The sequence below is a fragment of the Phalaenopsis equestris genome, unplaced genomic scaffold (genome assembly GCF_001263595.1).
Source record: "Phalaenopsis equestris unplaced genomic scaffold, ASM126359v1 Scaffold000008, whole genome shotgun sequence".
NCBI lineage: Eukaryota > Viridiplantae > Streptophyta > Magnoliopsida > Asparagales > Orchidaceae > Phalaenopsis > Phalaenopsis equestris.
This window is the reverse complement of record NW_018164450.1, coordinates 148,274-175,869: the sequence shown is the minus strand read 5'-3', so window position 1 is coordinate 175,869 and position 27,596 is coordinate 148,274. Positions and strand designations below refer to the sequence as shown.

The window sequence follows — 27,596 nt, the reverse complement described above, 5'->3', positions numbered from 1 at the left end:
AAGAGAGGCTAGGAGAAGGAGTTGAAGGAGGAAAGCGTGTGTTGTGCAGTGTTTGTGTGTGTGTGTGTGTCTCTTGGAGTGAAATTTTAAAGAGAGTTGAGAAATCATCAAAGGAACTTCAAATGATTTGCTCGGGAAGAAGTTTAAGATAAGTACTTTGTATTTTTGTTTGAGTTTAGTTATTATGAAAACCTGAATTTTAATATAAATCATATTTTGTTGTGTTACCCCATATGACCTGAGTAATTTTCTCTATTTTCTCCTTGGCATAAGAATTAATCTTGTGTATGATTAGAATTATTTAAAATTTCTCTTCTTACATACTTATGATGATTCATTACTTTGTACTTAATTTACATATCCAATCTGGTCAATTAGTATGTTAAAACTTGTTGTGAAGTCATAATGACCCGAGAGAGTTATGTATTCCTCAACTAGTAAGAATCACAATAATCTGATGGGTGATAAGGTAGCTCATTGGTTAGTGGAAAAAGATAGGGAGATAAGATTTGATGGGTGTAAATTGGTGATTTTTGGGTGACAGGCTATAACCTTAACCACATTGATCTAGAGTTTGGAACTTAAGAACTGATTCGTCCAAAAGAGAGGGCACAATAGGTGATCTAGGGTGACAGCCTAGAACCTACCCATCATAATCTTAAATTTAGAAACTTAACTCTATGTAAGCCAATATTCTTTATGAGCTCAGAAGAGGGTAAAGAATAAAATTGCTCCTATTTGTCACAAAACTATATTTAAACCTTTAAACATTTGATTCCTATACTAATTATGATATTATTGCAAGGGAAAAGACTTTTACATAATTTGACTTTTTTCCGTTTAACTAGTTTAGAAACACTCAACATTTTCTTTAAGCTTTGAAATAGGATTTGTATAAAAAACGATCTTAAAAAAAACTTGGGCATATTATACAAAAAATGATTATAATGAGTTAGAATTAAATCAAAATATGACACACAATAGGATGCACTGGAGAAAAGGGATTCATGTAGCCGACCCCACTTAGTGGGATAAAGCTTGTTGTTATTGTTGTGTATATATATAATGTGATAAGTCAAGATAAATGAGCACAATCAAGTTGAGCTATAGGCCAAGCTGAATTGCATGAAAATTAACTAGAAAATTTGAGCAAAACTCAATAAAATGCAGACTCAATGTGATTCATATTCAGCACACAGAGAAGAGGTAAAATCATCACTAATGTTAGTTGATTAATCCCACTAAGCAAATGCTTCCCATGCTTCATTATTGAACCATGCAAATTCAAACCTTGTGTTTTGAATCCAAAGTGACCTAGAATGAAGTGGTCGTGGATGAACCAAAACTATGCTCGGTTGTGGATGAACCAATCTTATGCTCATCTAAACAGAACTCATAAGTAAATTGCTCTAAACCATATTTCATTATCCATATCCTCTAAATTTGATATCAGTAATGAATTTTTGAAACCCAACTCCTATACTATTTTTATAGCTCTTAAATACAAATATCATCAATGAAAATCTTGTAATCATGCATTAATATGAAATGTGGATCTAAGCCATTGGGTAATGCTAATCTATTTGAGAATGTTGCACCCTACAATATGCAGTCTAAAACATATGGCAATACAACTCTCCATAACGCACATTTTATTAGCTTTGTAGTTCATATCACAATATTCAGAATGCATTTTAGGATAATGATTAGGACTAATTAGTATTATTTATCATAAAAACTTTTATAAATAACTCCTCATACAATCCTTACAAAACACATGATCATCATAAGAACCACAGGCAATGAAAAAGTGCCAAATGAATGAAATATTACATTACAATGAAAAAAAGAACTATTGATTTGGTGAAAAAAAAAAATTCAATGTAAAAAATAAAATATATTTTCAAATATAGTATAAAAGAAAACGTTGTGAAACAAAATTTAAGAGATTTTTTTGACAAAAAACAAAATAAAATCAATATAAAATTTGTCACTGGTGGCAGCATACAGCCAACAACTAGTCGACGGGTGGCAGATAGGGCAATCTGCCAATAGGAGGTGACCAACAAGCAGCAGGCAGGAGGTGGCCATAAACGGTGGTGAGCAGTGGTGAGTGGTGGCGCACAATGATAGCTATGATGTAATTGAAAATAGACTAAATCACACAATCTACAAACACATCAAATGTGAACTAAAGTTGCATTCTGAGTTCACCAAAATTTAACATTGCATTCTATTTTCATCCAACAAACCGCAAGAATTTATAAGCACATTGTATTTAGTTTGCATTACACTAAAGTTGCAAGCAACCAAATAACTTTTAAAGGAAGCCAGAGATTACTTGATGTGTTGGTCGCAAAAATGCCAATGAGGCAAATAATATTCAAGTCGACAACTACAAATCAGATCAAACAGTTAATAATAATTAGAACATTTTAAACTTGTTTAACCCTATAATGCAACGCTACAAAAACAGGGCAGGGCGTCAAAATTTTCTCTAGCTTTCGTATACCGCAAATGAGAAAGGAATCAAAACTTTACATCCAAAGCATGGTCAAACTAAGAAAGATATTCACCAGATTTCTTCTGTGATTCATCATTGGAATCAATGTTGATGGGAGAGTTACCATTATAGCTTAAATCTGTCGCATTTTGTTTGATTCTTTTTGTGGGGTTCTCGTGCTCAGAATCTGATGAAATGCCCTCATTGTAACCTGCATTTTTAGTTGGTCTCTCCCTCAGCCTTTTCTTTGTCACTGCATGATAAGCATTAAAAATCCGGCTGCTCCGACGCAGCCGAGCATCTATTTTATCATTTGAGTGATTCTTCTCATGTGCGGGTTTCGAAGATGCATTCGTATTTTTCTTCTCGAATTCAGAGTCGAGTGTTTCGCCATCATCAAGTCCGGCACCATCTTTCTGTGCTTCACAATCATCATCCTCATCATCATAATTGCTGAGGTCATCCATGTTCTTCACATCATTGTTAACCTCAGAACTCTTGGGGTCTCCATCATTGCCAGAGATTTCATTCAGTGTGTCCATGTTTCTTCCATTTAGGGAAGGATATTGCTTGTTGAAGTCATTCTCGTATTGATATCCTTTTCGCTTCCTTGGTTCCACATAATTTGGGTCCCTGAATCACAAAGAGCTGCTCACAGTTATGAGAGTTCACAGTGGTGGAGCCTAGAAAATATACATATTCGATCAAAATGACTGCAGTTTTAAATTGCCTTTAAGCAGAAATGTGATTCTGTGTGGAAGAGCCTAGAAAAGTTACAGGTTTGATTAAAATGGCTGCAGCTTTAAACTGTCTAAGTAGATCTGGGATTCAGTATCGAATTTACCTAGGAATTGTGGCTTTCTTTCCTGCACAAAAGAAATAGATAAATCCTAGCAAAGAAAAGGCATATATATATATGTGTGTGTGTGTGTGTGTGTGTGCTTACGCATGCATGCGCGCCGCTTCGCGCCGCGTACTCAGATCATTTGGTCGGGCGCTTGTCAGTTGTAAGTTCTCTCTGGTCTGGGGTTTGATTCCCCCCGAGTGTAGGGTGTGGTCCTCGAATTATAGACGCATGAGGGATGATCGGGGCTCATATCATAGCCTCCGGCCATATATATATATATATATCAGAGTTCATAGGATTAAAAAAGTATAGTACAGGAAAGTGAACAAAGGGAATACTGCATGGAAGATGAACAAAAAATGAGAGAAGCATATTTCCACGACCACGATATAAGGATATAAAGTAGCAGGATTAAAAGGTAAAGGAGCATACGATTTTTACAAAAAGAAGGGCTTAACTTACGATGTCCTTAAGGCCTCATCAATAGAGCGATCATACATATCTGCAGACAAATCAAAGGATTTCAGTAAATAAAAAGGAGGCTAATTTGTACCATAATGAGTAAATGAAAGTCAACACTCTGACAACTGATTTGCAATCTTGTTAGTATTGAAATTAACAAAATATATACCAGAAAATATTTGCTATTATAAATTGGCAATAAAGAATAAAATCAAATTTACTCTATACACAGGCATCCATAACATACCCCAGGTAATTAAACTGACATTGGAGAAGAAAAGCAATGTCAGCTTCAATTGTGATCAAAATCATAAGTTGTGAGACATGAAATAGGTAATTTGACCGAACTAACAGCCCAGCATGGACAAGGTAAATTTGGCCTTTTAAAGCATGCTTAAAGAGGTATAATCGTTTGACATATTGTCCAATGTTTAAAGTGGAAATGTTGTAATTCAATAGTAGTATAATTCTCCATATTCATTTGAACTGGTCAGCTCAACTGATTATTGGGCAGCTTCAAAGATTGTCAAAAGGCTGCTAGAAATACAGTGAGAATATGAGCGAGATATATTTGTCATACCAAATGTGTATATTGGGGGCCTATGATTACGGCAAGAGCGTGCAGGCCCATGTCTACAATTTTGAGAACCTTCTAATAGTCGAGCAAGCCTTTGTTTCCGTGCTTTCTTCTATAATCAATATATAGATAAAGTTAGAATAGAATGGACTTAAAAGAAAAGAAATAAATTAAATAGAAAGGTGTCAAACGGCACAAGAATACAATCCATAAAAAAAAATGAGAGAAAACATCACTCCTATTTGAAGTGAGAGCAATGCTAAGTGGCTACTCGTAGCCATAAGAAACTACCAACTAAACCTTTTCAATTTTCTCAAAAACAGGAAGAATCAAGGTTTTTAAAGTCTCCCCTACAGAGGCTTCCCCAGATATCTTGCTTGATGAAAGACTATCCTGAAGTTTACCAGAAAAGAAAAGTGAGTTTATACGATATTAATCCAATTATAATGAATGGGTACAAAAATCTTACCATTATTCCAGAAATTTCTTCAAGATTAGTAGCTATAGTTTCCCACTGAGACTCAAATGTAGGTTCCACGAAATCCTTTCCTTTTGCATTCTGTTTAGAGTATGTTTTACCTATTTCTCTATACAGTCTATGACCAATTACTGAATCGCCTTCATACCTTATAGGAAAAGGCAAAAAGCAGACGAGCATTTCAGAATTGAAACAACAATATAATAGGAAGAAGATTTGTAGTTGAAGTTAAATTGCCAGAATGTAAATGCCCATGACTTGTCAACCAAGCCAAATGGGTCAAGCCTTCAGAAGGCTCGAGCTCGCAAGAACTTTTTTAGTTAGATTTTTGGACTCAAGATTGGCTCAATAATTTCAAATCTTTTCAGCTTAAGTTCAGCCCAGTTTTCAAATTGAGCCTCAAGAGTTCACCACAGCCCTTTTTCTCATCTTATATTTTTTTGGAATTTATTATAGTTTGCTATCAATATCCTTAATGCAATCTACTACTGATGCACTTGTCAGATGTTGAGAGTTGATATATAACTCTAATATAGTCCGACACTAATTTTTTTAATGATGAATCAATCAGGCACAAGCCCTGTATAATGCTCTTATTATCTGTACAACATGAGCCATGCTGAAAATTTTAATATAATCCAATGCTAGTTTTGTTAATGATGGATCAGAATATATATATGAATAAATCCAAAAATTATCCCCCAAATTTTCCTATGTGGCCAACTTAGTTCCAAAGCACACATTTCTCAAATTTGTCTCTCTACTATACAAAATTTATCCAAATTTAATCTACAAGCATTTCTTTTATCAATTCTACAGAAACAAATTAGCCACGTATAAAAAGTTAGGGAACCATTTTAGGATTGAGCCATATGTGTGTCGTATGGTCCTTAATATTAGTTTACATCAAACTAATAAAACAAAAAAATAATAATAATGTGTCTTATTACATGAGCAAAGCATATCAAAAAAACTGAAAGGACAAGTGCAAAGATTAAATTATAAAAAAAATCTAATGACCGAGATTTACCAAGTTACAATTGACTTTGATGATACTACAACTAACAAGAGCTGAAGAAAAAACTTAAGAAGAGTGGGTAAATGGTGGCCATGCTGGTATTGGATGCAAAACTGTAACATGGGTATCATGGACATCCTAAATAAAATCAATAATTTGGTAAGAATACCCTGGCAATGAAACTGTGGCAATGGAAAAAGTGTAAAATTAATCTGTACAAGTGATAAAGTAGGTAATAATATAAGAAATTGGGTGCATCCAACATAATAATCTCCCTCTCTGGTGAGGAATCTAGATAATTTCATACACTATGTCATTATGTATGTACACTGATAGGACAATCTAATTATAAAAAGGCGACTCCTAGTGCTTAAAAATATTAAAATTAACGAAAATATACATACATAGCACGCAATTCTTATGTATTCACTTATTGCACACTCAAACTTTGATTTTTACGAGCTAAGCATATTTTTCTATATTTGAAAAGATGTATGAAAAGATAGATTACATTTTTTTTTTTTCTCTAAGTGCTTTGCGTGTAAAAGTCTAAGTGTAGGTGTGAGAAGTAAATGCATAAGAATTGGGTGTTATGTATGTAAATTCTCCTAAAATTTAAGCTCACAAGACTTAAAAATAGTTCGAAATCGAGCTTCTCAGACTTGAGCTTCTGGAGTTTAAAATCAATTCAAGATTTAGCTTTTCAAACTTAGGCTCCTAAGAGACAAAATAATTCAAATATGTGGTTTTTTTTTAACCTTAAAATTATCACCGGATTCGCAACACCTTTGCATGCGAACATAAGACGCTACTTTTTAAAGAACAAAAATGTAATTTTGCATGCACTACAATAAAGATAATGCTTCAACTCAAAAGATTTGTTTTAAAATATGTGAAAGTAAACTACATTCTTTCAAGTGATTATGTAAGTGCGATTAAATTATGTGCAAATGGTTTTAGCCTCATGTTATACTTTGAAAATCAACACATGATATAATCATATATATGTTTACAATCTCAAAATTAACTACAAAGCCCGCATGTGCTCCAACAAATATATTGAATAATCAAATATTAAGTTCGAGAATGTTGTGCGGGCTAATTAGGTCATCTTGTCTAAAGGTTAGGGTCGTAAGTCCCTCCTAAATAGTTTTATCATTCTCGCAAGGACTGGAGTTGATGAGTCTAAAAATTTAGAAATAAATGTCAAAATCATAAAATCATAATTTACAAGTCAAAATCACCTAGTCTGATCCTCTTTGTAAGAACAGGAGTCGACATAGCTCATACTCTAAAAGTCTAAAATAACAAAACTGAATACTCCCTTCAAATATAAAATTTTAAAATGTTTAACTCCCTAATAATCGTCGAGTTGATAGAATATCTCAACCAGAGATGTCTATTTTAAAATTATGCTTCAAAGTTTATTTTGAATACAATTATTTCAATTATTGAACTCAATTCTCTTTAAGTGGGACATAGTCGGCGGGGTTTAAAGATAAATTTTTCAAAATAATAGCAGAATTGATAGAAGATTTCAACCAGAGGGATCAATTTTCAAAATTAAATTTCAAAATCAATTTCAAGAAATTCAAATGATATATATGAACTCGATCCTCGATAAGCAAAATAGAGTTGACAAGATTCATATACAATCATCTGTCAATACTAAACTTAATCCTTTGCAAGCAAGATGTAAAGTTGATGGGGTTCAAATCAAGCAACCAAAACTCTGATGATGGTTGTGTTGATCGAAGATTTCAACTGAAGGAATTAATCTTCTAAATCAAAACTTTCAAAATAATCATCCACCATTCATAACAATTTGTTGAGAGAAAAACTTTTGATTAACTTCAGCTCACAAAAAATGAATGTCGTATCAAATACACATCTATATTCACAATCAAAGCAATCACTTGCCAGTAAGCACATGGCCTGAGTTCTTTGACTGTGAGGTTTAGCCGCTAAATGTCACCACAAAATAGCGGTTACGACCAGAGCTCTCTGATTGTGCCGTTGCCACCAAATGACATCATTATATTATGATCACGATTGCAACCCGTACGTTCCCCTGTGGCTTTCTACCCTTTGAGTTGTGAATCATAAGGGTACCACTAATTGGCATGAAGTCTCCTATTAGCTAAGGTTGACTTAAATTTATCCACCTAGACAAACATCTGTCACATATCTACGAGGATACATTGGATGACGTAACTCATGGTTGTTGATAATAATTCTTCAGTCAGGTTGGGTCGAATGCCTTCTCTGACTAAGTATATCAGGGACCATGATGACCTATGATGACGAAACAATAAAATCTTGATCGGGAGTCACCTTCATTTTCCCATCATCCGCCTTAAACTTCAAGTGATAAATTTTGCAATTTAAATCTTAAGTCTGTTGTTATTATATGTTGGATATTTAATTCTTAATTACTAGCCTTAATCAAAAGAGCTCTTCTGTTACCAGGATTAACGGGTAATTAACCATAGGGCCTGCGCCTATAGTAAAACTCAAACCCCATATCAAAAAATCTTCGTAATGTGAGAGTGAAATCTTTGGGTGGTGTCTTATCTACAATACAATGTCCTCTAAAAATTTGATCCTCCAAAGCTCTCTCAACAAAGCAAAAAATAAAATAATTACAAAAAATACTTGGGGAGTAGTTGAGATTTTCATAGCCCACAATCAAGAATGTTTTGATGACCCAAGTAAAATGGAAAGGTGGTTGGTGGGGTTCAAAGGTCTACCTGGGCTTGCAAAATGGTAATGTTTGATACAACAATCACTGAACATCCCCAATTGACAACTAACTCGCATCATTTTTCACCTCACGTGACACAAGTATAAGCATGTAGAAGATAAATACTAATACTCACCAACATATGGGTAACCAAAATACAACATATGATGGCTAACTGATCAGTATGCTCGAGGTCATCATCCCCACAAAAGGGGCCATTGTCATCATTGACATCCTTACAAGGAACAGTAATTGAACATTCCTCAGGCCTGTTATACTCAAGAACTAAGTGCTGAGGACAGTGACTAATGACATGACATTAATTATAGCACTTGAAACAAGTGGTTGATCCTATAAATACATTTGAGAGGGCAAAATCTCTTGAAGAAGTGCTCCTAGTTAAGTGTGGAGAGCAGACCTATTCTAACAAGAATGAGGAGATTGTCATGATAAAGACATGCTCAGCGTAGCATCGTATTTTTTATACTAATTGATCTCAAGAACATGATTATAGGCATCCTTAATTGAATTAGGTCCATAAAGCTCAACCTCCAATTTGATGTGCAGGAGCAAATCATTAATAAATTTGGTCGTAATGACCCAATATTGCTCGAGAGTCCACATCCAGTGATTAGCTCCTTAAATTTGACAATGATTTCTACAGTAGAAAGAAACCTCATCACAAGTTATGGAATTGCTCGACTGGACGTTGATGATAGTGTCAGGAAGTTAACCTTTAGCATAGAAATCATTACATCGCTTGCCAAGCGAAGATAACGTCATCATTAAAGCAATCAATTTCATTTAGTAAACATTAATATTTTAAAAGAGGTGGAAGCGCAAAGCATAAGCTCCAAGGCATCAAGCATAAGCCCCATAATAAAAAATAAATAAATAAAGAATATAAATATTAAGAAAAAAGAATAAACTATTTAAGCATAATAAAAAAATTAAACACAAATAAAATAATTCTTCTACGATTAGATTATTCAAGATACTGGCAAAAATCCACCAAAAAAAAAGTAGAAACATAAAAAAATAAGTAAACATGTTTAGTTCAAAAAAAATAAATTTATGATCATTTAAGGCCCCATTTGGCGTCGCATTTATTATGCGGAGGGGCCCAAAAATGTGCTTTTGGATGTTTTTTTTGTGTCGTGGCTGCGTTTTTAAAAAATTCGCTTAAAACGCAGCCGCGAGTTAGACCCTGCAGCCCGCGTTTATCCTCTCAACCACATGCATATTCACCCTAGGGCCCCTCTCCCTCTCCCGCGATTCTTCTGCCCCAGGTATCCAGCTCGGATCCATGTTCTGGTGGCTAGGTTGGCTATTTTCGGTTGGTGATCCATTCTTCTCCCTCTCCCGCTCTTCGGTTGGTGGTTATTTTGGTTGGTGATTATTCAGTCGAGTTGTGTATTCTATCATCCCCTCTCCCTTTTCTTCTTCGGCTTAGTTTGGTGGTTTTGCGGTGTTCCCTCTTCATCCTGCCTTCTTTGTCCTTCACCTTTTTTTTGTCTTCCCTGTGTATTTGTGTGTATTATGCTAGTTGGTTTCATTCTTTAGCTCCATTTTGATGGTTCTCTGTTTGCTCATTTTTTGTGGCTTTTGGTTTGATGTGCTCGGATATGTGGTTTCGAAGCTTTATGTTGCATCCAAACAGGTTTTGGTTTATGCTTTACATGCAATGTTGCATTGATTGGTGTTTTGTGGTGATCTTTGGATTTTCGGTGCTTTGCCTTGTTAGTTGTGGAGGTTTTGGTTTGTCCCTTTATGTGGTATGTTCAATTTCTTTTGGTGCTTATGTTGGGAGGTAGTGTGGAGGTGGTGTGTTCGTGGAAATGTTGGTGGTTGTGTGTGGAGGTGGTGTGTGGTTGAGTGATAAAAGGTGAACTTATCCCTGTGTAGAACTTGCTAGGATAGCAGAATAAGAGAGGGTTAGAAGTTCATTTATTTGCTAGCCTAAGATTCAAACTACGAAAGTCAAGCTGAACGATAAAACGGGCGACAAGGGTTAGAAGTTCATTTATTTGCTAGCCTAAGATCCCCTGAAAAATGGCAATATAATGCATGGAAACTTTGTATCTAAGAGCTTTGGAATTTTTCTATATCACATACTAAACTTCAAAAATAGCGCTAAGATTGATGTCACATACTAAACTTGGAATTTGTCTAGCGGGTAAAAGCCCTATTGATTCTCCTATGAAACCCTTTGTTCATGTGAGGATGACGAATGTTGTACTCGACATTGATGTCTTGTTGACAAAATTATCTAATCATCACTTCGAATGGTGTATCCTTGGTTGTCAAAGAAATCAGTCAATATATATATAATTCAGAAAAACGACACTACCAAGTTACCCTAAAAATTTTGAGATACATCAGAAAATCTCCATATATATATATATATATATATATATATATGTATGGTATTTCATAAATATAAAGATTTGAGTATTGAAGCATTTTCCAATGGCGACATTGCCAGATTTATTAAAAATTAAAAACCTACTTCAGGATATTATATTTTTGTGAGTACAAATCTTGTATTTTATAGAAAATACAAATAGTTGTAGCCAACTATTAATTCATCAAAAATGTAATCATGCTAAGAAGCTCATCACTCCTCGTATAACAAGTAAAGAAAAAATGGCCAAGACAATCACCAAGTCCTCTTCATATTCCAACATTTCTAGCAAGTCGTAACTTCTAGCTAAGATTTTTCTTTTGAGGATTTGCTAAGAAACAATACCAGGTATATGATAATATATGGTGTTTTATGACATTCATTTCAAGTGGATTTAAAACTTGTTTAGTATTAAGAGCTGTGGGAGGCATTATTTTCTTATATTCACTTTGGTGGCATGTTGGGCGGTTGTGTGGTGTGGAGGTGGTGGCGTGTTGGTGTAGTGTGAAGAGGTGGTGTGTTTGTCGAAGTGTTGGTGGTGGTGTGTGGAGATGTGCAAGTGTTGGTGTGTGGTTGTGTGTTGTGTTTTGATTGTTGGTGTGGATGTGTTGGTGTGGAGGTGAAGGGGTGTGGGTGGTGGTGTGTAGAGGAGTGGAAGTGGTGGTGTGTGGTTGTGTTTGTGGAGGTGGAGGTGGAGGCGGTGATGTGTGGAGGTGTGGAAGTGTTGGTGTGTGGGAGTGTGTTGTGTGCAGTTGTGGATGTGTTGGTGTGTGGTTGTGTTGTGTGCAGGTGTGGATGTATTGGTGTGCAGTTGTGTTGGTGTATGGTTGTGATTTCTGCTAATTACTTCCTCTAGCAAATATTCATGTTTAAATTTTCTATGTTAGTAACGCAATGGTTAAGACAAAAGAAGTCGATTCATCAGCTATGTAAGATAAGAAAGCCAAACTCATATTCTGCGACCTGTCTTAAGGAGGTCGAACTAGAAATAGGCCCACCACCTATTTTAACAAGGGTGGAAAAATTTTAAGAAAATGTTAAAGAAAATGGCGAAAAGAGAATACGATAGGATGCAACTGAAAAACAAGGGGGATCAGTTGAAAAGGGACTGGAAAATGTAGAAGGAATTAAAACTAGGATCCACGGGCTTGGGTTGGGATCAAATCAAACGAACTAGTAATGCTTCAGAGAAATGGTGGGTTGAGAACATATCCATATATGACTTTTTTTCCTCACTTTCTTTTCCTGAACTGTATGAACTTATCCACATCTCCTTATATTACAAATAATGCTAGCAGCCAAGAAATTCAAATTTAGTGGTATTGTCCCTGATCTGGAAGAAAAGTTGGGCCATATGTTTGGTGAGATTGTGGCAACGGGTACTAATGCTCGGTCCCCTAGTGAGCAAGGATTTGCAAGCATACCTAAGAACTTGGATGTTGAGCAAGCAAATGAAAACTTGGATGTTGAGCACTCGGTCCCCTAGTGAGCAAGGATTTGCAAGCAGCAAATGAAACTTGGATGTTGAGCAAGCAAATGACTCCAGTGAAGTCCAAAGCCCAAAGTAGAATGAAATTGGAGGCCACATGCAGGTCAAAGCATCCAAGGGTAAAGAAAAGGGAAAAAAGAGTGAGTTGATTTCATTAGAAGCGAAATATCAAAACTGGTGATTTCATGCACCAGTGACCCTAGGACTTCACAAGCGACCATCGTTAAAAAAGTTATCTTAGTTTTGGAGGCAACTCTAGTAATTTATGAGGACATATCATTCTATTTGAACTCCATGAAGTTGTTGAAGAACCCGACATGTAGAGAGTTCTTCATGATAGCCCCCAATCACAGGATCAATTATTTACATTTTTTTTATGACAGCAAGGATCATTGATGTTATTCAGTTATCTTTGCACTATTTGTATAATTTTATTTATATTCCAATAGGTTTATCAGATTTCTGGTTTCAATGTTTTTTTTTCTTTTCTTTGGAACAATGTTAGGATGTTTGTCTCTTCATCGTACACTCGTACACTTTGTAATTTGTTGTTATTTGAAGTTCATTAAAGTTGTTTGATTCACATGTTTTACCTAAACAAAGCATTCATACAACTGGATTCACAAAGAGAGAGATGTAGAAAGAGAATTGTGGGAGCAGTATGTTTGATGTGAGTACTACAACTTATATCAAAATCAGTCTCCTTGTATGACATTATCTTACATTGGTGGTAAATGGTTTGAGGGGCTACTTGAAAGACACCCAACAAGATTCAGCATCATGTAAAAAAAGATGCTGAGGAAATAATTGAATTGAGAGAGCAGATTACAGACGTCATTGTTGGATGTTGATTGGACTGATTCATGTTTATTTTATGCAGTTCGTGTTTATTTCTTTTTCGTCTTTATTTGATATTTATTGTTTGGGTTTTTATATTATTTTTAAGTTTTTTTTCCTTTTGCAATTCTTTAATTTTTTATTTTGGTAGGTTTGAGAGAACCATGATAAAACGTTTGTATAGGTTCTTCTGAATGGTCTATTAGTCGTTGTTGGTTGGTGTCACAAGTGAAATCCTAATGAAGACAACTAAGTTCATCTCTTCTTTTGGGTGTTGTTATTTTTTAGGTTCTTATGGATGTCTTTTTTTTATGATATGCATATGAGACACACACAAAATTAGTATTATGTGGATTAAAGACAACCGAGAATCATTTTTTATAAGGTTTGTTATCTTCTTGTATTGACAGATTTGTTGGTTGGTATACTAAGTTCTCTGAGACCTCACGTCTTCACAAAACTGCAATTAATTATTTTTTTATTAATTTCTACTTCTCTTATAACTAATGGACTGTCTTTTAAAGCATTCAGGAAAGATGAACTCAATGAATTTTAGGACTTCTTGAGAATTGTTGTGTCACCATAGACTTCAGAGTTCCCTGTTGACGTCACGTCGGCCACAAAGCTAAAGAAGACAGTTCTACAGGTACCCGCGGAGAATCACGGAGAAGTGTAACTTCTTTCAGTGGGCAGACAGGCTATCAGATTCCACCGTCAAGAGTGATCCAGAATGGATCGTATCCCTGGAGGATGGTGTAACTCGTGACATACGTTGTCTGCATTTTAAAAATAATATTATCATACTATTAAATATTATTTTAAATATTTTTTTCTTTATTTTAGTAATCATGATACTGTTAAGTGAGGTGTCTATCTTATTTTTTGTATTGTTCTGAAGTGAATTTTTTATTCTGAAATATCAAATATATTGATATGACAATTAGGTTGCAAACAACATTACTACAAATGGGCAGAATGGTCATTTATCCAAAAACAAATGCAGCACAATTATTTTCAAACTGCAAAAAATAAATAGTCAGTCAGCTTATCTGCAGCAGCTTCCTATGGCAGCTGCCCCAAACAGACCCTTAATCTTAATCCTTGAAGGTTATTCATTTTTCCAATTAATCTCCAAAATTTTCTTTTTCACCAATAGTTATGTCCAAATCGCAACTAGATCCTTCATATTCTCTGCATTCGTTGTCCACCTCGTTGAAATCATCGTCATGCTTAAGCTCAGGTGCATTCATAAGTTGTTTTTGTTTATCATTATTGTCTAAATTATAAATACAAAAAAATGACATTCGTAAATATTTAAAATTTTTTCAATAAGAAATTAAAAATGCATATTTATGTAAAAAACAATTAAATGTAAATATAAAACTTATTCTTTCATTCATCTCCTTTTCCTGTGAGAATGTTATAAAAATGTCCTTCCTGTCTTGTGTAATATTTTGTTATTCTTTATATGCATTTGTCGTGAGCACATTTTTTATTACATCAACATCAAATACATGTTCGTCTTCATTCATTCAAGAAGGTTCATGTGAAAGCACTGGATCTTCTTTCTCAATAATCCACTCATCATCAGAGTCTATGTCATTTATCAGTATTGGATCAAAGTCTCATTTTATTCTTATATTTTTCTCCCTCAATCTAGTATTGTATCTTACATAAACCAGAGCATTCAGCCTCTTGTGCTCCAACCTGTTCCTCTTCTTAATATGAATATAAGATTAAAAATATTATTTTTAAGAGGTGATTATAAAAGTAAATAATAAAAATTATAACTTTTAAGTAGAAAAATTATTATCGATTCAAAAGTGCTACAATTTCTTTCACAACCTAATGAGCAGCATGTGAGGCTAGGAACTCAAATCGCAAAAATTGTTAACTCAGGTGTTTTCCCACCAAATCTCATCAACCAATCAGCAGGAGATCTCAACTTTCTTGAATCCATAACAACTTTACTCCCAAACGCTCCTCATAAGTTATCATACAAGTCTATTTGAATATCCGTTTTAAGACGATCTGCATAGTCCAACATTCTTTCCATACAAACAATTAACCCTTCTTTTACCTCATCATCATTAGAAAAATTATCCTCAATGTGAAATTCACGGTTTAAATAATAAACAACTGCATGTAGTGATTTATGAAGTTGAACTTCTCATCTTGCATCAATTTTCCTCCAAATAGGTCCATACTTCTTTCCATAATGCCCGCAATTAAAAGTTTTTTTTTTTCCTGAATCCATTTACTCATACATATAACCCATGACTAGCCTTTCTTCTGAATCAACCATTCTTATAACATTTGCAAGCGACACAACACTTTTGATACAATAAGCAAGATGACCTAAAAAATGGATCAAATAAAATAACAGGTCAAGCTAGTGCAACTACTACCGACCAAACAATCCTCCCCTTCTATTACAAGTTAATAACCAGCCTAACACATTAAACAAAATTAGTATTAAATCTTTAAAACAATCAAAATTAAAAAAAATCCTTAAAATGAAAGAAAGAAAAAAAATTGTGGTTCATTGTAGCTTGAAATTACTATAGCTACAGTGAAATGAGAAATGATCGATTAAAGGCTCATAAAGAATTGAAAATCACACACCAAATAAAATAAATTACCAAGTTGCGAGCAGCGTGCAGGACGAAAACGATGCAACTCGATATGAGTGTGGGAGAGGGAGAAAAGGAGATGCAACGGGGAGAGGGAGACGAAGACAAAGATGAAGCGGACGAGCAATGTGTGGGGCAAAGACGACGCGGACAAGCGGCGTGTGGGATGAAGACGACAGAGGAAACCGATGGGAGATCACCTGTATGCAGAAAGAAGGCGACGAAGAAAAGCTTGCACGCGGGACGAAGCAAACGAGCCTGCTGCGGGATGATGCTGAAGGCTGCGGGAGATGATTGCGTGCGGGAGATGATTGCGTGCGGGAGAAGCTCAAATCGCTTAGGTATGTAGAATTAGGGATTTTTTTACCTTTTTATTCGATTATGAGAGGCGAAGCGTACGCCCGTAAGGCGCAAATTGCACTACAGACCATCTCGGACGTAAGCCTCACGAGATCTTTGCCCCCCTCGTGGGCTTGGGGCAAAGGGCATTTAGCCTCATCCCGAGCGCGCCCCAAAATCGCATTTCTAAACAGAGGTAAACATTATCAACAATGTTTGTTAGAGCCAATCAACATAATGTTTGCATGCTAGAGATGATTGATCAGTATATTAATCACACAAAAAAAATATGTATTTGATCAGAGTGACCGAGTCAGGAAAGAATTTGAGCCACAGCAATTGTAGAATAAAGATGTATCTAACCTTATTCATCTAGATAGATCAATCATCAAGCCGGTGGACCAAACCATAAAGTTGTTTCTGCAGTGGGGTGTAAGACATGATGTCTGATAGAGGATAATAAGCGTTCACATGATAAGGATCAAAATAACGCTCACAAGAAGAAAGAGCATTTGCAACTTCACTGAAATGTTTCATTAAACAATTCAGTTATAGGAAGTCAAGCAGCAGGACGAACAGGATTACTTGATAACTAGGAGAGGAAACATTGCTCCGTGTGGGGTTGTTACCACCCCAACTGTATTATCTACAAAACATTTTAGAAAGTATTATCAGTTCATGATCACATAAAGTCATTTTTCCACGGTTTCAAGGTTTAAATGGTATTGTTCAAGTTGGTGTTCAAACTGAGCAGATTGTGTATCAAAGGTGTTCAAATTAAATAATGCACCAATTTCTTCAAGACAATTCATTAGCTTCTTCTTTCGTGTTTCATTCTAATAAAAATGATGTAAGAAGGGAGATAAATATTGATGCTTAAGAAGTACGAAAAGTGTGCATATATGCAATTACTAACAACCTATAAATTTGTGAATTAATTGAAATTTGCACGCAGATAAAATTGGCAAAATTGAATAGTAACCACGCTGATAAAATTGGCAATTCAAGCAATCTAACACGCTACTCACAAATAAAATCTGTTCTTTTTTTTTCTTAAACAAAGATTCCAAAATTTTACAAAAAATGTTATGTCCTTGCAGGTTTTTAACAGATTAAAAAAGAAATAAAAGGCTATTAACCCCATAAGACCTTCGCACTCTATAGATTTTTATGATCACAGATTATATAGGATGTGAGGGCTCATGTTTTCTTAAATTATGTGTTGTACGAAGCAGGTACACCATCAGAATGAATCACACGAAGAATATTGCTTTAGTATAGAAAAATATATTGCATCTTTCATATGTAAAAGCTACGCAACACAAAATATCAAAGGCATTTACAGCAAGCAAACGAAAACTAAATTAGCCAAAAAAAAAACACCTTAATGAGACTATTAAATTATACTTTTATTAAGATAAAATACCTTTTAATATTATTTAGAATCTTATTGATAATTAAGGAAAAAAGAGCATTTGATAAATATGTTTTTAATTTACTGTAAAAAAATTATAAAATTATTTAGGCTGAAAAAACACCATAAATAATGTTACAATACTTCGTTAAAATCCAAAAATATTGAACCTATGAAAACTAAAGATAGTTGATCTCCGTAAACTACTTTGTGGGCCATTGTTAAATTTTTGGGTCTTTGCAAATATCCAAATTTAGATACATTTAAGACATACTCTAGCAGTTTAAGACAAAATCAACTACAAAAATTAAGTCAATTTTAAATGTTGGCTACTTGAAGAAGCAGAGGAAATTTTATTTTAATATGATTAATTATTTATTTGAAAGCTTAAGCATCCAATATAAATAAGCTCATAAATGTTTAAAATCTAATACTTGCAAACTCATAAATACCCTAAGATTCATTCACTCTCTAAACCAGCCACCAAAGATTGTTTCTTGCAAAAAACCCTAAGTAAATTTTAAATCTAAGAGGAAAGGTGCTTACTTTCTTAACCATGAAAAAATTCATAGATTTTTTGTCGTTGCGTTGAGCTTTAATTTTATATGCAGGAACTCATCCGCACGTAAGAAATATTCTCTACTCCATTCATTTTATATTTCTTGTTTGGATCTTGTATTTTGGTTTAAGTATTCTAGTGGAGAACACAATAACGATATATACTTGACAAAAAGGAAACGAGGAGATTGTCTCAGTTTAAGAGAGGTTGTCCTAAAGAAGTAAATAGATGTGAAGTCTTCTCTTCCTTGAAGGAGTAACAATTTTGTTTAGTGCAAGAAATCCTAGATGTATGGGACACTTAAATGTAGACGTAAGCTATGCCAGAGCCACGTAAAAATTGTTGATTCATAGGATTAATTGTTTTTATATTTTTTTATTAGCTACTGCAAGTTTAATCTTTATTGGTTTTGCTTCATGATTATTGTAGAGTAAAATAATTTAAAAAAAAAACCAAAAGCCCGATGCAATTCCCCAAACACCTCCCCGAACTTAGATAAGTAAACCAAAAAAGGGCATACAAAAAAAACTTACTTGCAACATGGAAAAATCCGTAAAAATTAAAAAATAAAACATAAGAAGGCTAATTATAGCTTGCAAAATTTTAGTGAAAGCCCAAGAAAATAAATTTATCGATATAAAAACAACAACAACAAGGCCTTAATCCCACTACTTGGGGGCGGCTACATGAATCTTTTTTTTTTCTCAATTGTGTCCTATTTAGTGTCATATTTTCATTTAGTTCTAGTAAATTAAGATAATTTTTTATACAAAAATAAAGTTATCGATGTTATTCAAAAATATAAATCAATACTCAATATAGAGCAAAATCAAACTAATCTATAGTTATTAGAAGGGAACTAATAGGAGGAGTGCCAATGATGTTAGGTCTAAAAATAAGAACTTAATTGGTCCTCTAAGAATGGTGGTGGAATGGTTATGTAAGCAAGAAAAGAAAAAAAAAATTAGGGTTTTTGGAAAAATTTAGAGCTAAAGCTTATTGGCTTCAAAAGAATAAGTTTTCCTTAAGGAGAAAAGGTGAGAAAATCCCAATCAAAAGTTTAGGATGAATTGTTTCCATTTATTGGCCTTTTGGATCAAACATCTTGGGGTTAATAGAAAGTTAAAGCCTTAGGGTATTGTTAAGAATTTGGGAGAATGTATAATAGATGTTTGAAGATATTGAAGGGATCTTGAGGTTAAGGGATTGTGGAGTAGAGGAGTAGGAGAAGAACAACTAAAAACTCACCAAAGCCCCGAGGAATAGGCATCAAGATATTCCACACAAAATTTGCACAAATCAAAGATAATTTTATTTAATGATTCTCAAAAGTATAAAGCATGAGATATTTATAGTTCATTTCAAGCGATGACCCACAAAGCTTATTTAGAAAGCCCTCGAAGCCAATAAATACTATTAATTTGAATGATGGCAAGCCACAATGCTAAAGATATGAAAAAATAACAAAAGAAATTATAATGAAAACACTTCCATAAATTCGACCAATCTAAACAGAGAAGTATAGTAATCTTGCGAGTATGTGATCTTCCAATATATTTCTTCCTTACATGGTGTGGCTGACCCAAGCATCAAGGGATTTAATTTGAAGGTTACTGATTATTTCATATTATTTTTGGAGGTAATATGAGCCATTCATGAACTAATTTGGATAGTTTCATATGATGAATTGCCAAAATAATAGATGCAATATCTTGATTTATGACCTTTTCCTTCGCATTTAATTTATATTTATGTTGCATTAACTCCATCAAACCTTAAGAAACTATGCTCTACATTGAACATGCTAGTAGGGAGGCCTATTCAGAAATGATCTCATCAATATCCAAAAGTTGTGGAGCATAAAGAATCTACAAGGCTTTATGTGTTTCCTACAATGGTGCTATCTTGCAAATTCTAAGAATTAACAATTTCTCGATAATGCAGTACTTGACAATAAAACAAAACTTATATACAACAACATCAACAACAAGCCTTTATCCCACTAAGTAGGTCGGCTACATAAATCCATTTTCTTCATTGCATCCAATTGAGTGTCATTTTTTTATTTAATTCTAATAGATTAAGATCATTTTTTATACAATACGCCCAAGTCCTTTTAGGTTATCTCTATCTTTCTTAACATAAGTAGAATCTAAAACATCTAATTTGCTAACCGGGTTATCAGATGATTGACATTTAATGTGACCAAACCATCTAAAACAACTCTCTCTCTTGTCTGCCACTGGAGCTACACCAACCCTATCATGAATATATTCATTTCGCATTTTGTCTCTAATTGTCAAGCCACTCATCCCCCTAAGCATTCTCATCTCAACAACACTTAACTTTGTTTATGCTTCTCTTTTAAAGACCAACATTCTATGTCATAGAGCGCTGTAGGACTACCCACCATCTTATAAAATTTATTTTTAGTCTAAGCGGTACTTTTCTATCACACAATAGGCCCGATGCATTCCTCCACTTCAACCAACCAACTTGAATTCTGCTATTATCATCCCCATCTATATCACCATTACTTTGAACAATAGACCCGAGATACCTAAAACATTCACACATTTTAATGATTTGATCATCATAGTTACAACTCTGCCACTAGAGCTACTGCTACTAAAATTACATTCCATGTATTTGATTTTAGATCTACTCAAACAAAGGCCATTATTTCATTGTAGATGTTCATAATTCAAGTTTTTCTTAAACTTTTTCTCTAGTTTTATCACAAGAAGAATATCATCAGCGAAAAGCATAAAACAAGATACATCCTCCTGGAGATGTCCATTAAGAGAATCCATAACTAAAGCAAAAAGATATGGGCTTAAAGTCGATCCGTGGTGTAATCCAACTAAAATATAGCCTATGTTCAATTACCCTCTCACATAATTTTAAAGTATGACACAACAACTTGATTCTTCTATAATTTGCATACTCTAGTGCATCATCGTTATTCTTAAAAATGAGCACCAAAATACTCTTCCTCCAGTCCCCAGGCATCTTTTAGTTTTTAAAATAATATTTAAGAGTTTAGTAAGCCAAGAAACTCCCAAATCTCCTAAATATTTCCACACTTCAATAGGGATATCATCAGGTCCCACTGATTTTCCACCCTTGATAATAGCTCATCAAGTAGCTCGTTAGATTATAAAACTCAAAAGATTTGAAACCATAGTTGATATGTAAATCCCAAATGAGATGGGGTTGATATCCTTTACATGTAATAAGTGAAGTGTAAGAAAGGTCCAAGTAAAATTCTTTCTAAATCTGGTGAAACCTAAGTGTTCAAAGTGAATCCTAGTAGAACAAGGTAGCTCAGTTGGAACGATGTAAAACTATCTTATTAAAGTTGACATTTTGTTATGGGCTACTACAGATTTTTTAAGTGGGAATAAATCTTTTGAAAGGGGGGCATGTAGCCTTTTTCTCTCATAGTTTGATAGGAAGAAATTGAATGGTCTCATTATTGAATCTGAATGCAAATGCATTTTATTGACCATAATGAATAACATCTCTATCATAGAAATAGGGTCCATCCAATAGAATATGAGCTTGTTCATACTCCATACTGAGATCATCATGTCAAATAAAACCTTCATAATTAATAATCTTAATTGTGACCAAGTATTCAGATGTCATAAGTATAGAAATGCGGTTGACCCAACAAACATGAAATAACTCAAAGTTAGGCTTGTCCTGATGAAAACACTAGTGTATATAACATCAATTGCACTCTCACCATCGATAATAATTTTACATTTCTAATTACAAACAGCTATCATTAGAAAAATATTATCTCATAACAGCAATGGGTGTATCATTGAAATCATGGTCATTTTCAAAAGGCAGTTTATCATTCAAAAATTTCTCATAAATAGTAGATTATGAAGATTAAGCTTCCTCTAGAAATAAGTTTTTTTTATGCACCGGTTAAAATAAAAAACAATAATATCGTTAGGGCTTCAAGGGGTTTCAAAGAGGGGGACAAATGAATGCTAGTTGACGCTAAGGTGATGGGTCCTACAATAGACTTCAATGTGGAAAATGAATAGATCAGGTTCCAAGTTTTATAAAAGAGAATAATTTCTTGTGTTTCTCAATCATCAAGGCAAAGTGGAAAACCTTTTATAAGTCTGGGGATGCCATGATTCTATTCATTCGTTAAACTAGTTCGAAAGTTTCTAATCATGGGTACAGTTTGTCATTGTTCATATAAGCAGCCACAGCCATGATTTCTTGCTGAAGCAAAAGTTTGTGTTGTCATGGAACCTAGAGCATTATTTGGCCATTAAAAGTTCTTTCAACTCAGCCAAAGTCCATTAGGTTTTGCCATTCATAAATTCCTTGGCTAAAGTGTTGGTCTAGTAGATTTTGGCATGTCTTATAGATTTTATCGCAGCAAAATTAATCAATTGATAATAATACATGTGATACCAATCAAAAAGAAATCCTCTATTTGGGTTAGTCGGTCTAGTAACTCGTTGAAATTATTCATTAGATCAAAAGTTTGCCTACAAATCTTATTTTAATGTAAGGATCATCCAGAGCCCTAATGTCCTTCCTAGATTAATTTCACTGGACAAGTAGTCCTCTAAACTGAACCGGAGGTTCAAGCTCAAGTGGAGTTTAGAATCTAATCCTAAAGAGTTTGAAACATATTTTAAAACATATTAATCTTTTATTAATAGAATCATATTTTCTTTCTGTTATTAGGCAACTATAGAAGGGACATTAGTAGGTAAGGTTTAATGCTTTTTTAATATATGAGATATAGATGATATGGAAAATGCTTTAAATGAGAGAAAAAAGTGTGAGTGTATGTGTGTACGTGTGTGTGAGTTCGCAAGCAGACGGGTAGATGTGTGGGTGTGTGTGTGGGACGTGAATTTGAGGCAAAAAGAACATCCAAGAAGCGAGGGCGTATAAATCTAATTAAGTTTCAAAATATCCTTACACAATTTAGGTATTTTTGACATTTTTATTTAGCAATAAAGACATAGTTTAGCACAGTATATTATAATGCATGTAAAAATGCAAGACAAAACTGATTATACAAAGAGAAATAACTTTGAGTTTTATATATTTTGAACACAAACAATACTGTCAAATATTAATAAATACACAATTTATACTGTTCAAACGATGATCATAGAAATATAAGTTCTACTTATAATCTTAATTTTGATTTAAGGTAAGACATTGTTTTGTGGAATAAACCCTACAATTTAAGGAACTACAAATAAATTTTAGGGTATAGTATCATGCAAAGGTTACGTTTGGCCTTTTTAGTGGTGGTTACTACTTGAATGAAGGGAATTTCCCATAAAGTTGCCAATCAACATGCTATTTTTTTAATTTTTTTTACTGTGAAAAATCTATCTAGGGAGTAAAATTTAAAACTTACGTATAGGAATACTAATCTTTCTTGAAGAATAGCAAATCTCTAGTTGCAAAAAGACCTAAAATTCTTAATTTTAAAAAACAAATTATAAAGCAAAAATCTTAGATTTCTGCTGGAAAAATATTTGATTTCTCCCGGAACTAGTACATTTGAGCACATTAATCTTGACAACCTTGAAACCTTTGACTCTGATACCAATATGATGTCAGGTGAGAAGAACTTTTGGATAAAGGTAGCAACTTAATTGATGATCTATTGGGATGGTAGTGCAAGGGTTATGTAGACAAGGAAAGATTAGCTTTAGAATTTTGGATAGAGTTGGAGTTAGAACATCTTACCTTTGAAATGGTTGGTTTTTCTTAAAAAGAAAAAAGAATGAGATGCTCCAATCAAAAATTTGAGATATAAGGGAACTAATGGAGGTGTTCTTCTGGGTTTTTTATTAGTGTTTAAAGAGTTATAAACATATTTATGTTGTTATTCCCAGAAGAAAGTCTAAGCATATTGGGCTTTTGACCCAGAAATCTTGGAGTTAATAGAAAGTTTCAAGGGTTTAGGAGCAGCATGAGTCTAGCTTGTATGAGAGAAAGTTTTGTTGGCGAGAAGAGGGGTAGGAGATGGGGGATAACAAAGGACACATCAATGCCTTACGAGATTAGTAATCAAGCTTCTCAAAAGAGTAGAGCTCAAGCCGTACAAACGGTAAACATAATTTTATTCAATAAGTTTTAAGAGTATAAAGTATGGGGTTTTTATAGGTCCTTTAAGCTTTTGGTCCTCATGGCATATTTTAGAAAGCTCTTAAGTAAATAAAAAACTACTATATGGATTGGTAACCTATCATAAAGCTTAATAACTTGAAAAAAATAAAAGAACTAGGATAAAAATGGTTCAAGAAAATGATGTCAGCCAAGCTGAGATAGGAAAGTGTGGTGGTCTTAAGAGTATGCAATCTTTCAATATCAAAATGAGTTCATGAATTAGGGTCCTATTTATGGAGTGAAATATAAAAATTTCCATCATGTTTCCAAAATTCCCTCTTTTTCTCTATAGAAATGATGAACGCCTAAAATCAAAAAATAATAATAACAATGTGAAATAAAGCTAGCATGTTATGCATATAATATATTTGATATATATGGGAAACATAAAAAAAAATGATATCACTGATCAGAATAAAGACACCAAACCTATAATAGCACGGTTGTTTAAACAGGAACGTCCATGTCTGCATCAAACTTGAGCACAAAATTTTAATTTTTATAGAAAAATTGTGATGAAAAGTATTATATTCCTTTGAATTGGATAACATACATGTTAAATAATTTGCTGATCTCAGAGAGAGTGCTGGTCATTTTATATAATACCAAACAATATAACAGGGAAAAAACACAATGCAAAAAAGCAAATCTATAGTTTTTTTTTCTACTTACCAGTAAATGACTCCACTGTTACCAACCTCCATCCCTTCCTTCCGAAAAAAACCAACAGAGTTTCCCTTTTTCAGCCCGTCTGCAATAAACTCCAATATGTCATCTTGCTGCAAATAAATACCCAACTTTCATCAGTTACTTGAAAGCAAAGTAAAATGTCGCACGTTATTTTAAAAAAGAACCAAACTTATTGGCAATTGGACTTGCTCAAGAGCAGTGGAAAATGACAGCAATGCCATCAAGTCCAATACAGTTTCCCAGGTATTAGCAATGAAAGAATAACCTCTGCACGGACATCACAGAGTGCTTTTAAAATCAGTAGACGAGTAGTTGGATCAAGTTGCTTGTATAATGGTATCTCCCTCCTACACATGACAGAAATGTTAGATAAATAAGATGTAAGAATTACCTGAGGTGTGGATATCATTTATACATACCCACGATCAGCTCTTAGTGGAATCTTTCCTTCAGCAATCTGGCAAACGGTCAGTAATAGTTAAATTAAAGTTGCTCATTAAGTAGAATCAAAAGATAAATCAATCTATTGAACCAAGAACATCAACCGACCCAAGACCACCATGTTGCAAGCTTCTTGCAAACTGATGTGATCCATGCATCAGGATTTGTCATTCTTTTATCTATAGGAGGAACTCCCTGCCAATAATGCTACCTCCATTTAGTCCAAATTAAATGAAATGTAAAACTCATTTCCAGACCAAGAGTGCTGCAATGAACAGCTTGCATATAAAGTGAGTAAACAATAGACAATTTTTTATGGGATTCATGCCACAATTGTGAATGCCACCGGCTTCTATGCATGATGTATAAAGAATAGACATAATCACTAAATTTAGAGGCAAGTAGACAATGAATAGTCTCCTACAGATTCATTCTTACCTGTCATTATCGTCTTATTCAGGCTTATGCAAACATTTGGAGCTTGCTCGATAAATCCTCATTATCCATTTGATCATATTGAGTGTAGTATAAGGTATTAAGTCTAATTTGTGCAAATCTTCTTCCACAACTTTTATCAAAGAAACCTTAAATTTACCTTTTCTTCTTAATTTTTATTAATTCTTCTACTCGTATTGGCTCGTCTTCTTCTATGTATTTATGTGTCAAATTTGTCTATGTCGATTTTCAACTACCTTATCTACAATGGATGATATTCCCCCCATCACTTTAGCATAATCATTTTTAATCTACCATTCCTAATTTTTTAACACATCCATCAATATTAACATTTTCATTTACTTCATAATCAGCTTAGAATCAATGATTACCCCATCATACAACCCTCCAATTTGACAAAATAGTTGGCCTAATTATAGTTGTATATAGTTTTCCTTTAAAATTATAAAATATTTAGCATTATGAAGTACTCTGCGACATTTCTCAATTTAACAACACAAACTAAACTCTAAAGTTGCATCATCATCTATATCATCATCTTGCATATAATAGATCCAAGATATTTAATTTAAACGCATAACATTTAGGCTTCACTTCATCTTTTGGTAATATTGATTGATTGACATTTATAATAACCCACTAAAATTTATTTATTATACTCGCTATTCATTTTATAAAATTCTAAGACATTTTCTCTTCTAAATATTTATTCATTATGCTATCTTTCTCAACTAACTGAACAACTGTCTTGTTGATTATAACCTCCATCTACAAAAAACATGCATTCACGATTGCCCCTCATTTTGAATGCCCTTTCTAAGCATCTATATAACAAGTAAAAAAAGACAGCTAAATGTTGATCATTGGCGTAGTCGTAATGTGACTAAAAATTTTTTCATTGTTCTTAATTGCTTCTAATAGCCAATGCTTCATCTTACACATTTTTAATCACATCAACGTATATTTGATATAGTTTTTTTATTAAAGAATATCAACACTCATTAGTAACCCACTATATGTTTTCTCAAGATTAAGAAATAACATAAGATCCTTTCTCAACACAAAAATTATCTTAATGGTGAACATTACAAGCATGAAATTAAATTGATTCTACAATAGTAATATAATAATTTGAAGTTAATGTTCTATTATTATTTCTCACCGGATCATTATATGAGTCATATTTGATTCCACATAATTCACACAAGTATAAATAATTTTTTTGTTCATAAATAAAATGTTTAACTACCAATCATTTTGCATCCTCTTAATCTACAAACTTTAGTAGAAAATTTTATTAAGCCAACAATCCCACATAGCCATAACTCTCAAAAGCTTAAATGATATCTTATTTGAGCATAAAAATGTATCTTTATACATCTTTTTTAGGGCACAATGCATTTTATTTTTAGGATTCATATACCTCATAATCTAATTGTTATGCTCTTAAAAAAGAATTTTTTCATAAAAGTTCTCATTTAAAGATTGTCAAATTAGTACTTCAATATTTCCTTGATGTATTCATCTTTAAC

General features: G+C 33.6%; 1 protein-coding gene across 1 annotated transcript in view; it reads right to left on the bottom strand.

Moving 5' to 3' along the window:
• Window positions 1-2,335: 2,335 nt before the first annotated feature.
• LOC110018319 (DDT domain-containing protein DDR4) overlaps window positions 2,336-27,596 on the bottom strand; it is a 34,018-nt gene continuing 8,757 nt past the window's right edge. The window contains exons 3-11 of the mRNA XM_020715597.1: window positions 25,717-25,803; window positions 25,587-25,624; window positions 25,433-25,514; window positions 25,150-25,256; window positions 4,859-5,015; window positions 4,690-4,782; window positions 4,393-4,501; window positions 3,813-3,852; window positions 2,336-3,136 (exon numbers count right to left, since the gene is read on the bottom strand). Of these exons, the coding sequence (XP_020571256.1) occupies window positions 2,560-3,136; window positions 3,813-3,852; window positions 4,393-4,501; window positions 4,690-4,782; window positions 4,859-5,015; window positions 25,150-25,256; window positions 25,433-25,514; window positions 25,587-25,624; window positions 25,717-25,803 (1,290 nt within the window). The 3' untranslated portion in view covers window positions 2,336-2,559. The remainder of the gene's footprint in view (window positions 3,137-3,812; window positions 3,853-4,392; window positions 4,502-4,689; window positions 4,783-4,858; window positions 5,016-25,149; window positions 25,257-25,432; window positions 25,515-25,586; window positions 25,625-25,716; window positions 25,804-27,596) is intronic.